The sequence below is a fragment of the Schistocerca americana genome, chromosome 3 (genome assembly GCF_021461395.2).
Source record: "Schistocerca americana isolate TAMUIC-IGC-003095 chromosome 3, iqSchAmer2.1, whole genome shotgun sequence".
Classification (NCBI taxonomy): Eukaryota; Metazoa; Arthropoda; class Insecta; order Orthoptera; family Acrididae; genus Schistocerca; species Schistocerca americana.
The window spans coordinates 828,945,686-828,959,376 of NC_060121.1; the positions used below are offsets into that span (position 1 = coordinate 828,945,686).

At 38.1% G+C, this 13,691-nt stretch overlaps 1 protein-coding gene across 1 annotated transcript in view; it reads left to right on the plus strand.

Annotated features, from left to right (window-relative positions):
* The window catches only part of LOC124605202 (kazrin), a 1,111,833-nt gene that overhangs the window by 1,016,247 nt on the left and 81,895 nt on the right, over nucleotides 1-13,691 (plus strand). Inside the window, exon 16 of the mRNA XM_047136736.1 lies at nucleotides 5,181-5,339. Coding sequence (XP_046992692.1) covers nucleotides 5,181-5,339 — 159 coding nt within the window. The remainder of the gene's footprint in view (nucleotides 1-5,180; nucleotides 5,340-13,691) is intronic.

The following is a 13,691-nucleotide window of genomic DNA, read 5'->3' on the forward strand; positions in this document are numbered from 1 at the left end:
GAAAAAAGGAAGACAAGCATCGATAAAGATCAGAACAATATAGAAACATTCACACCAAAATTTTGAGGGCAAGGGTTAACAAGAGGTTATGGGGGGAGGGGGGGGGGGGCGGTACTTCTTGCAAGAAAAGTGGGCTATATGATAGGAAAAAGTTATGATAGAAAAAGAATTACAATAGTAAATTATCATTGGGAAAGTTAATGGAAAAGACATGTACACCGAAAAAAAGCTTAAAAACAGAGCAAATAGAAAGAGAAAATTGTTTGAGAAAATGGAAACTACTGCATTTGGGTGAGAAAATAATGCAAGATGTTGCAATTTACAGTTGATCAGCAGAGTTTAGTGAAAGACAAACACACAAAAATGTGAAAGAATCACTGAGAAGGAAGATAAGTGGCAAGAAGGAAAGAAAAAAAAGTACTATCAAATTTGCAAATAAATCAGTGAAAGACGATTGGGAGAAGGCCCTGCAGTGCCTGGTGAACCGTAAACAAAGAGTTACATGCAAACTCATAAACAGTAATGGAGCCAACACTGCAAGCAAAAATCTTCCTTTCCTAAAAGCTGATGACTCCATTATTATTCTCCCGGCAAACAAGGGATCTACCACTGTGATGCTTGACCAATGGGAGTATGTAAGTGAGAGACTATGCCAGCTTTCTGATACTTCCACATAGAGCATCTGCATCAATATACTCTGATACAAACTGACCTACAGTACCTCCTTAAAATCTCAAGCTCCTCACAAGGACTAGCATCTCAATCCACTCAACTTCTTACTCCACCCAAATCATGCACTTCCCCTTTTTTACCTTCTTCCTAAGCTCCACAAACCCAGTCAACCTGGCCATTCCATAGTTGCTGGTTTCAAACCACCCACTGAACATATATCTGCATTACCTGTGAACTATGGTAAAAAGACTCACCTCCTGTATCAAAAACACCAACCATTTCATAGTTTGTCTGAAATCTGTGCCCATCTCACTCCCATCACATATCTTCCTTATCATTATTGACACCACCTCATTCTACACCAACATTCCCCATGGATATAGTCTGTCTGTTGTAGAACATTACATCAACCAGCACCAAAACCTATGATGTCCTTTCTGCTTGCCTTTATCAACTTTATACTTGGAAACAATTACTCTACCTTTGAAGAGTAGATAAAGCAAACAGATCTGAGGCACAGTCATGGAAAGCAAGATAGCTCCTTCCTATGCCAACCTTTTCATGGGGTCACTTGAAGAGGACTTTTCCAGTATCCCAGCCCAAGGTTTGGTTTAGATACTCTGATGACATCTTTGCCATTTGGACTCTTAGTGAGGATAACCTGTTAAAATTTTTGCAATCTCTAAATACATTTTTGCAATTAAATTTCACATGGTCCTATTCTGAATCTCATGCCACTTTCCTTGATGTTGACTTCATTCTCACCAAAGGTCAGCTGTATACTTGTGTTCACATTACACCTACTAACAAGCAACAGTACTTACATTTTGACAGCTGCCACCCTTTCCATGTCAAACATTCCCTTCCATACAGCCTTGGCGTTTGAGACAAACATATCTGTTCACATGCAGACACTTTACAGCAATACACCACCATTATCAAATCAGCCTTCACTGGACATAATTACTCCATCAGCCTAGTCCACAAATAGATTGCTGAGGCCTTCAAACCAATCCTGGTACTGCTCATCTCTCCAAAAAAGTACTTAGGAGTCCAAGTCTTGTCATTCAGTCACTCTTAACTGTATTAATCAGCTACTTCAACAAGGCTATTACTTTCTAAAATCGTGCCATGAAATGAGGTCGATTGTGTCTGACATTTTGCCCACCACACCTAGAAAGAAAGAAAAAAAAAGAAAAAAAAAATCTTTACGGACCCTACGCTTCTTCTGCATCCATTTCCAACCTTATGGCTCATATCCCTCTGACCAGCACCACTGAAAACTTGATGTATGTACCCTCCTACCACCACCTATACCAGTCCCATAACTGATAAAATGTATACCATCAACGGGAGAGCCAACTCTGAAATGACACATGTCAAGTACCTGATGTACACAGTTTTCAGCCTACCACATTGGTATGACATTGGTATGACTACCATCAAGTTACTAGTTAGAGTGAATGGGCGTAGATAGAGGATGTATGCTGGCAACACACAACATCTTGTTGCACAGTGTGGCTACAACATGACAGATCTGACCTAGATGCCCATTTCATCACACACGCCATCTCTATTCTCCCCCCAATGACAACATTTTCTCAGAACTATGCAGCTGGAAACTGGCACTGCAACATGCTCTTAGTTCTCCCCACCCACCTGTCCTTATTTTGTGTTAACTTCTTTCACCCAGCTTTTATTTTCAGTAGCTACTCATTTTCTCCACTCAATTTTTTGTTTTCTATATCTTCTATTTTCTGACCTGTTTCTTTTCCCCCATTCCTCCACTCCCTCACATGTCTTCCACATTGGGTATATCACACAGTAGCACCTCATTTTATGGTTATGATGGCATTAGTAATAGGTTCTCAGAATATAGTGAGGTCTTCTCTTGGTAGGGCCCTTCTTTCAATGATTTTTTCACACCAGCCATTAGTTTATAATCCATCTCTTATTCTGTCTTTCTCAGGTATTGTTATTTCAAGTTCACATTTCAATCCCCAGTCTCCCCAACCCTTTCAGTCTCTTTCTGTTGCCTCATTTCCCTGTTTCTTTTCCTCTCTTTTCCACTGTACACATTTGAATTTTTATGTTCTCAAAAGGTGCCAGGGGGGCTACTCAAACTCAGAAAAAAAAAATCTCTGAGAATTCCAAGTGTGAGGAGGAAGATGGTGCCAAGAAGAAGCTGATAAATTAACAATGAGCAGGAGGGGTTGGGGGCAGCATACCACAATAATGACTTTTCCTTCCTTTCAGTTGTGCTAAATACCAGCCTTAAGCAGTAGTTTAACTGCAGTTTTTAAACATCAATAATTTAAATGGTATAATACTCATATAATCAACACACTTTGAAACATTAAGTACTTTAAAATTTGTGGTTTATAAAACTCAATAAATTTTAAGTTGAATGCTAGGTTAAAAATGCAGTATTCCCTGCGATTTTATGAAATTCCTTGAGATTTCCCTGATTTTTCCAGGTAAAATGTAATTCCATGATAATTCCAGTTTTCCAGAAGAACTGCCACCCTGGTTGTTATTAGTTTATTTATCATTTTGACCGACTCATATAGCATAATGCACAGAATGCTAGCTTTAAATGTATGGAAGTGAGACAATACCAAACTGAATTTGCACAATAGATTAATGACCATTGGTCTAGTACACCACCCACACTGAGTGTGGGTTTTAAGTGAACTCAAACCCCACTGTAAAATTTCTGTTTGTTGTTCAGGGATATTTTCTGGGTATTTCAGTATAACTGACTCTTGATCTACGATTTCTCATTATGTAATAACTGAGCTTTGTTTGATTTCTTACCTACATTTATCTTTGCATCTCTATTTCACTAAAAATATCTGAGCAACAATGCAAATGTCAACAGTATGCAATGAATGTCTTGTTTGGGAACAAGTTTTCCACATTTGTTTAGGCAAATGCTGGGCTGGTTCCCTGTCTCTACCTAAAAAAAAAAATATGATACACAAACAGTTAAAATATGATAATATTCAGAACAAAGTTCACATGATTTACAGATAGATGGTTCACATGACTTCCCTCCCTTGAATTAAATACTGGCTACGGCAATAGGAAAGGCACATCTATCATTTTCTTTGTTTTCCTCTTTCATCTATGGAATTTTATAAGCATTTTCTCTCATTTCACTGCGACTTTATGCTCTCATCTGTCCTGTTATTTCCACAGAGCCAAGATTCTATTCAAACTCTGTTGAGAACAGTGTTACTGGTGTACCATCTAGTAGTAAATTCTCTGTCAATTAATAAAGGTGACAGCAGAACATTTCATTCTTTAAGAGATAAACAGAAGTTTTGTAACTGGTAAAAAGGGAATATTAGTCACTTACCATCACACTTGAAAAGTGAAAATCTTGAATGCTTGAAAAACACATTTCAGATATTTCAATTGTTGTCCTCAAAGTTGCCACTACTACTGCCAACAGAAACGTTTCCATCAGAATTACTACTTCCATTATTAGATTATCACATTTACTTTCTTTTCACTTTTTCTAATTTCCTGTTTGTTAGTTTTTACATTAATTCATTTTCATGCATCTTTTTTACACTACCATTCAGTCATTATATTACATCAGCAATTGGCGCAGTCAAAACACAATGAATTTTTCCCTTTCCTCTCAATACAGAACCTGAATGAGATTTTCACTCTGCAGCGGAGTGTGCGCTGATATGAAACTTCCTGGCAGATTAAAACTGTGTGCCCGACCGAGACTCGAACTCGGGACCTTTGCCTTTCGCGGGCAAGTGCTCTACCAACTGAGCTACCAAAGCATGACTCACGCCCGGTACTCACAGCTTTACTTCTGCCAGTACCTCGTCTCCTACCTTCCAAACTTTACAGAAGCTCTCCTGCGAGGAGAGCTTCTGTTAAGTTTGGAAGGTAGAAGACGAGGTACTGGCAGAAGTAAAGCTGTGAGTACCGGGCGTGAGTCGTGCTTCGGTAGCTCAGTTGGTAGAGCACTTGCCTGCGAAAGGCAAAGGTCCCGAGTTCGAGTCTCGGTCGGGCACACAGTTTTAATCAGCCAGGAAGTTTCAATACAGAACCTGTTTACTCTTTCCCTCTTGTCCGTTATTCTGTTTAATTGTTCCTTTGAGAGTGTATAAAAGAAATTGGAGGGTCAATAGTAGATATTGAAACTTCACTTGCAGATATCTATAACAACTGTATCTTGCCTTTCCTTTATGTTTTAGGAAAAAATTATTTCTTACAATTAGTGCCTGTCTTTGAAATATTTTAAAATATAAATTTTTTAGGCACTCACATTAGACTTTCCTTCATATATTTACTTATGACATTGTTATTATCCACTATAACTTGATTTTCCATCAATTTTTAACTTAAGTTTTAATATTAATCTCTCTAATGTAGTAAGCAAACAAATATTTTTATTTCTCATTTCATTATTATTCTTATAAATTATTAGTACATATTTGTGAGGTGAAATATCAAGTCACATTTTATGTATTATTTACCAGTATTCAGAGAATTTTGCAACAAACATGGTGGATGCAAGGATGCTGGATCACCTCAGCAAGAAGGAGCTGGAGAAATTTCTTGGTGTAACAAGGAAATTTCACCAAGCCTCTATTGTCCATGGAATTCACCTTTTAAGAATGATGAAATATGACAGACAGGTAAAATGATGATATGTTAATATTCTAATTGCAAATACATAATTAAAAATAAAAACAGCATTTTATGTCTGGTTGTCATTCATTGCACCTGAAATTTAGATATTCCTAACTGAAACACTATTCTGCTACTACTATACATTTCATAAATAACTTAGGAGGAAAGGAGACCACTCTCAAATAGTAAGAAGAATTGAGTCATCAACAGACACACAAAAAAGATTGAAAACTTTGTTAGCTTTTGGACGAATATTATGAGGAGGTTGCGCACATCACATGCACACCACTACACCCCCCCCCCCCTTCCACACACACACACACACACGTGGCACAATGTAACTGGTGTGCGCGTGTGTGTGTGTGTGTGTGTGTGTGTGTGCAGGGGAGGGGGGGGGGGGGGGGGGGCAGGTGAGCACAGGTATGTATGCGCATGTCTACTCTAACTCACCAAAGGATTCATCTGATAGCTAACAAAGTTTTCATTTTTCTTGTGCACCTGTCAATGACTTAACGTGTCTACTGTCCTTGGAGTCTTTTGTGACGACATGACCGATAAAATCTGCTGTTTTTGAGCTGTGCCAATTCAAATAAAATACTCAAGCTTTTGATGGCTACCTCCACCGTCATTGTCAGGAGTAAAAACCACTGACAGTCACTGGATTTTACTCCTGACACCAGTGGCGGAGATAGCCATCAAAAGTTGACAACTCTATTCGAACTGATGTGGCTTGAAAAATGAGATGTTATTCAAAACTTGTACTGTCAAATGAGTTGTCTCCTCTACTCCTAAATTATTACATTCTGCCAGAACTTTTTTCCCTAATGGCAATAGTGCATGAGAGTCTACATTTTTCTTGTACTGCTCACTTGTATAGTCTTTCCTAAGCATATTTTATCTGATGATGCTTACTCAGAAAGCATCACAAATTCAGTATTTAGTGATCAAGACATTTTCAAGGAATTACTACACACTAAAGACTTTTATATCATATTTCTTATCCATTTCATTTGGATAGATGGCTTTTGTTTTCTTTAGAGCACATATTCGAAAAGTTTGTATTTTATTTCTGTTTTCATATATACAAGGTGAACCGAAACCCTGTTGGAAGATTTTCGTTTGCTTTTCAGGAACATGTTTGGGGTATTTTGTTATAAGGGACTCTTGATCTCTGGTTGCTCATTACAGAATAACTGTGTTTTGTTTGATTTCTTATTCACATTTATCTTTGTACTCTATTTCACTGAAAATATCTGAACTGAACTCCGCACGGACAGGCCATGAAGGCCCAACGGTTCCAAGCCACAATGCAAATGTGAACAGTGTGCATTGTATGTCTTGTTCCATTCATACCTGCTGCTTAGTCTTTGTTCTCAATCTTGCAATCAGTGCTGCTCAGTTCTCACATGGGTTTGCTTTTCTAGCAGTGTTAGTTCTGTGTTAACAATGAGACACAATGCAGTATGGATAGGTTTACTGATAAAGGGATAGACAATATCCACTTCATCTACAGATTCACTGAATGCAGTGGAAGAGCAGCTAAATGACACAAGGCTGAGCTGTTAGCAGAGTGACAGCAACTACATCATGGTATTTCTGCATCTGTTGAAGGGTCTTGCATTACTTTTGTTTTGTTTTGGAAGTTCTAGTTTTTGCATATTACAGGCATATTCACTGTTGTGAAGATATTTTCACAGAAACAGAGGTAACTGGGGTTAGAAATCAAGTAAATATAAGTACTTTATTATTGTGCAATGAGCTTTTGGAGACCATGGACCTCTGGTAACAAAATACTCAGAAGACATTCCTGAACAACCACTGAAAATTTTATTAGTGGAGTGCATAGAGAAAGGAAAAAAAGCAGAGTGCAATGAAAATGTTTAACATGTGCTTCCTGAGGTACATCCCTTGCCACTGGAAAAGCTGAGAGCAAACATTCAGAAGACTGTTAGTGTGTGACTTTTGCATTCATTTAAAGAATTTTTAACACTAATGTCACAGAGTTGATCTACATCTACATCCAGACCACTGGGAAGTGTATGGTAGAAAGTGATTCCCATAGTACACACTCCATTCACATGTGGAGCATGAGATGACTGATTCTTAAATGCCTCTCTGCTTACTGTAATTAGTCTATTCTTGTCTTCAAGGCACCTGTGGGAGCAATACACAGCATGCAGAGTACATTCTTAGATTCCTCAATACTTGTTCTTGAACCTTTGTAAGTAGGCTTTTATGGGATAGTTGCATCTATCTTTAAGTGTATGACTTTTCAAGTTTTTCGACAGTTCTGTGACACTTTTATGTGCTTCAAATACTCCTGTCAACATTTGTGTTTCCCTCTTTGTATATGTTCAATATCTCCTGTAACAAACTATTTGGTATGGCTCCCACCCACATAAGCAATGTTTAAAGATGGATCAGACAAGTGTTTTGTAAGCAGTCCTCCTTTGCAGACTGACTCCATTTTCAAAGTGCTAGACTGAAGTCTACTACCTGCTTTACCTATTATTGACCTTACACTGTTATTTCATTTCATATTCTCACATACTGTCACACTTAGGTACTTGTATGAGTTGGCTGATTCCAATTGTAACACATTGATATTGTGGTTATATGGCATTGCAATTTTGCATTTTGTGATATGCACACTTGTTCATCTCTGAATATTTAAAGCAAGCCACCAGTCTATACACCACTATGAAATATTACCAAAATCTCCCTGCACATTTGTGCAGCTTCTTCTCAGACAGCATTTATTATAAATGACTGCATTATCTGTAAAAAAGTTTGATGGTACTATTAACACTGTCTGATGGGTCACTAATATCTCATACATTATGAACAGCAAGGGTCTCAATGCATTTTCTTTGGGCATGCCTGAAGTTACTTCTACATTTGTCAGTGCTAACATGCTGCATTCTCCCTACCAAGAAATCTTCAATCCAATCTAAAATTTCATTTGAAATGAAATATATGATTGTATTTTCATTCATATGCATTGCTGTGGTACTGATTTAAACACTGGAAGCCAATAAATACTGCACCCGCATGACTGCCTTGCTCCATGGCTTTCAGCATGTCAAGTGAAAAAGTGATTCAAAACATGAATGATGTACTTGGAATCCATGCTGGCTAGAGTGGAAGAGGGCTTTGTGTTTGAGACATTTCATTGCATCTGACTAGGAATATGTTCTAATCTTTAGCAATGGCTGGATATCAGTCAGATTGGAAAACAGTTTTGTGGATCACCTCTGCTAGTCCTCTGGTAGACAGGTGTGACTGTGCCTTTTGTAGTTACTGGGCACAATTTTTTGTCTGTTAGAGCTATGGTATATATTGGTAAAAAGAGCTGCTAACTCAGTCACAAATTCTGTATAGAATCTAATAAGGATTACACAGGGCCCTGGAACCTGTATAGAATCTAATAGGTATTACACCGGGCCCTGAAAACTTGTTTATTTTTAGTAATTTCAGCTGTTTCTCAACACTGCCAACACTAATATGTATATCACTCATCTTAGCAGTTGTGCAAGAATTAAACTGAGGATGAACTCCTGTATCTTCCTTTGTAAAGAAATGTTTGAAACTGGAGTTAGCACTTTTTCTTCTGCTTTGCTATACTCATTTCTGCTACTGTGTTACTCATGAGTGTCTGGACACAAAATGTGATGCCACTCACAGTCTTTACGCATGACCGGAATTTCTTTAGGTTGTATGAGAAAGCTTTCAGTACCATTCTGTCAGTGTAGTCACTGTAAGCTTTCATGCAATGTCCTTCTAACAGTTAAACATGTTTTGTTTAGCATCTCTCTATCAATAGCTCTATTTTTTGTTTTACACTTTTTGTGCTATAGTTGCTGTTTCTTTAGAAGTTTCTTTTCAGTGATTGTATAATGTGTCCATCCAATCTCTAATTCAGGGATGTTCGAGACCTTGGCTCGCAGGCCATGTGCAGGGCTGAGTGCCAAAGCACTCATTCCAGATTAACATTTTCCCCACCACCATGCCACACTGTCTAAGGTGGGAAAACAGTGAAAGCGCCACTTTTAAATGGCAGTACAGTTGTACTACATGCAACTTGGTTTTATATGTTACATTTTTCAACAACATAGATCACAAACAAAACAAGTTTTCAGCATTAATTAATTATTTTTGGTTTGCCGAAAACATAATATAATTTTTATCTGGTACAAACTGTTGGCACATAGACAGACACATCCAATTTCACAGAGATTTGCACTCAAGCTGCGATGTAATCATTACTTATTTAGTTTCATAATCAAAAAAATTTCTTTCACACAAATATGTTGATCAAAATATTGTAGCAGTTTTACAACCTCATTATGGAGACGAAAAATCGACCTGGGAAAAGCAATGTAGATATCCTCAACAGTTTTAACTTAAAATTATTTGTAATTAAAATTGGAATTACCTTGCTGGTCAATCATTTACATTTGCACATGCACAGGGATGCTTTCAAATGAAACAGTAAATGGTCTTGAAAATAGCTCAAAAACAGATCTAAGATTGACAGTGTCCTCAAAATCTTTATAAAACTATCATTGTAACTCTTGCAAGGCCCACCGAGCGCGGTGGCGCAGTGGTTAGCACACTGGACTCGTATTCGGGAGGACGACGGTTCAATCCCGCATCCGGCCATCCTGATTTAGGTTTTCCGTGATTTCCCTAAATTGCTCCATGCAAATTCCGGGATGGTTCCTTTGAAAGGGCACAGCCAACTTCCTTCCCCGTCCTTCCCTAATCCGATGAGAACGATGACCTCGCTGTTTGGTCTCTTCTTCCGAACAATATATATAAATGACAATATATAAATGACAATATATATAAATGACCTAGTAGATAGTGTCGGAAGTTCCATGCAGCTTTTCGCAGATGATGCTGTAGTATACAGAGAAGTTGTAGCATTAGAAAATTGTAGCGAAATGCAGGAAGATCTGCAGCAGATAGGCACTTGGTGCAGGGAGTGGCAACTGACCCTTAACATAGACAAATGTAATGTATTGCGAATATAGAGAAAGAAGGATCCTTTATTGTATGATTATATGCTAGCGGAACAAACACTGGTAGCAGTTACTTCTGTAAAATATCTGGGACTATGCGTGCAGAACGATTTGAAGTGGAATGATCATATAAAATTAATTGTTGGTAAGGCGGGTACCAGGTTGAGATACATTGGGAGAGTCCTTAGAAAATGTAGTCCATCAACAAAGGAGGTGGCTTGCAAAACACTCGTTCGACCTATACTTGAGTATTGCTCATCAGTGTGGGATCCGTACCAGATCGGGTTGATGGAGGAGATAGAGAAGATCCAAAGAAGAGTGGCACGTTTCGTCACAAGGTTATTTGGCAACCGTGATAGCGTTACGGAGATGTTTAACAAACTCAAGTGGCAGACTCTGCAAGAGAGGCACTCTGCATCGCGGTGTAGCTTGCTGTCCAGGTTTCGAGAGGGTGCATTTCTGGATGAGGTATCGAATATATTGCTTCCCCCTACTTATATCTCCCGAGGAGATCACGAATGTAAAATTAGAGAGATTAGAGTGCGCACGGAGGCTTTCAGACAGTCGTTCTTCCCACGAACCATACGCGACTGAAACAGGAAAGGGAGGTAATGACAGTGGCACATAAAGTGCCCTCCGCCACTCACCATTGGGTGGCTTGCGGAGTATAAATGTTGATGTAGATGTAGACAACCCAACCCCCCTTGCAAGGCCACAATAATTCTTCAAAGACTTGCACTTTTCTTTAATGACAGTGAGCTTAGGGAACTGGATTGTGTTTATTAGAATGTGTCCCATCTGTAACATGAGTTTCTTTTTAAATGCATCACCATCAAATAAGAAAATCATCACCTTGCAGTGTCTTATTGTGGGCAGTGTGCAGTCAAGTCAATTTAAAATGTGGAAGTCTGCAGTTCACTCCAGATGTTCTAATCTTCATTGCTGCACTCGTTTTTCCTTCATAAATCCAAGAATAGTGAGATTTAAATTGAAAAATTGTTTCAAGCATATTGCTTGACTTACCAATGTACTTTGTAGAAACATATTAAGTCTCTATACTCTTTGTTCATTTCCACTGAAAGCTGTTGCAAATAAAAATGGAACAATGGGTATGAGTACAGAAATTTTACTATTCATACCACCAATTTCTTCAAGTGCTCCATGCCTGCATATTTAGCTCAGAGTTCTACTTGATGTACAGAACAACAAATTCTGTCTGTTGATCTTTGTAATTTTTTGCTCTTTCATTGTCATCCAAAAGTTTAAATTCTTTCAGCATGGTACTATAAAGTCAATTCATAGCAAATAAGTGGTACCCATCACTTTTGTGAACTGAGAATTCTCATCCATCTCTTCTGTGACCCCATTCATTTTAAAGAACAGTGGTGACAGGTCACTAGACTACCTCTTTTTGCAAACATCCATCTGGACCTGTGAACACCTTCACACAATGAACAAACACTGGCACCATGATTCTGCCAAACTGAGAGAGTTGTGCTAACTGCAAAATGCTGCACTGCAATGCTAAATGAAATGTCACACTGTTCTGGGTACTTCTGAGAAGAACCAAGCAAAGCCGAGTGACATACCAGGCTGTGGCCTGCACATGTTGGATGGGTGAAGTTTGGCATGTTGTGGTCGTCCCTGCACTATATACATATCTATCCAGTACTTGGTTGACTATTTTTATAAACTTAAGCAACAGATCTTCTACTTGCACATGCCCACAGCTAAAGGTTTTGACTTCTTCTTCAAGATATGGTACTATGTTTCTTTATATATTTTACTGAACACATGTAAATCCTTCTGCTTGTTTTAGTCACCCTATGTTTTTTGGTAATCACTGTTCCTGCAGCTGCTGCCTGGTCACTGATGCCAATTTCAATGCATACATCTTAATAGATGTCAGGTCAATTTATTATCATTGGAAATAATATATTTCTATCATGTTTTGAATGGCTGTTACATTATGACTAATTTTTATCATTCTTAATTTAAGATTCAAGCTACCATTTTAACTAAGCAAACTATTCAGTATCAGTTATCTCCATTGTTAAGTTTCTTACTAAGGTGATGTGTTTTTATGTCTATATTTTGCATTTATATTCCTAATTCTAGGAGACAGCACAGTTTTCCAGTAAAAGACGGATATTGGTTACAGTGAGTGATTAAATGATTGTATGTATAATCTGTGTAACAGAAATGTATACGGCCACTGAAGCATATTACAGATAAATCTGACAATGATATTAATTAGTACATAATTTTAATGATCAATATTTCATCTATATTACCAAGTGACTTATGCCGAGCCATAGAACCCACACCCAGTTGCACCTTTAATGGGTACAAAAACTGATTTTCAGTATTTCAGATAAATAGCAATCTAGTTTAAAAATTTAACTTGTTGACATAATCTGCTCATTAAATGGTATAATCTTAAGTGGAAAATTCAACACAATATGACACATTAGAGTTATAACTTGTGTGTATGTCTTGAGGCAGCATGCTCACCGTGTGCAAATATCCAGACTATACTCATCCAGTATTTGAGGATGAGAGCACCTATTGACTTACAACGAACTTTACACATAATTTCACACTTTTACAGAACTTTTTCATACTAACACCACCCACAAAATTGTTGTTATGTTGTGGTCTTCAGTCCTGAGACTGGTTTGATGCAGCTCTCCATGCTACTCTATCCTGAGCAAGCTTCTTCATCTCCCAGTACCTACTGCAGCCTACATCCTTCTGAATCTGCTTAGTGTATTCGTCTCCTGGTCTCCCTCTTTGATTTTTACCCTCCACGCTGCCCTCCAATACTAAATTGGCGATCCCTCGATGTCTCAGAGCATGCCCTACCAACCGATCCCTTCTTCTAGTCAAGTTGTGCCACAAGCTCCTCTTCTCCCCAATTCTATTCAATACCTCCTCATTAGTTATGTGATCTACCCATCTAATCTTCAACATTCTTCTGTAGCACCACATTTTGAAAGCTTCTATTCTCTTCTTGTCTAAACTATTTATTGTCCACGTTTCACTTCCATACATGGCTACACTCCATACAAATACTTTCAGAAACGACTTCCTGGCATTTAAATCTATAGTCGATGTTAACAAATTTTTCTTCTTCAGAAACGCTTTCCTTGCCATTGCCAGTCTACATTTTATATCCTCTCTACTTCAACCATCATCAGTTATTTTGCTCCCCAAATAGCAAAACTCCTTTACTACTTTAAGTGTCTCATTTCCTAATCTAATTCCCTCAGCATCACCCGACTTAATTCGACTACATTCCATTAACCTCGTTTTGCTTTTGTTGATGTTCAT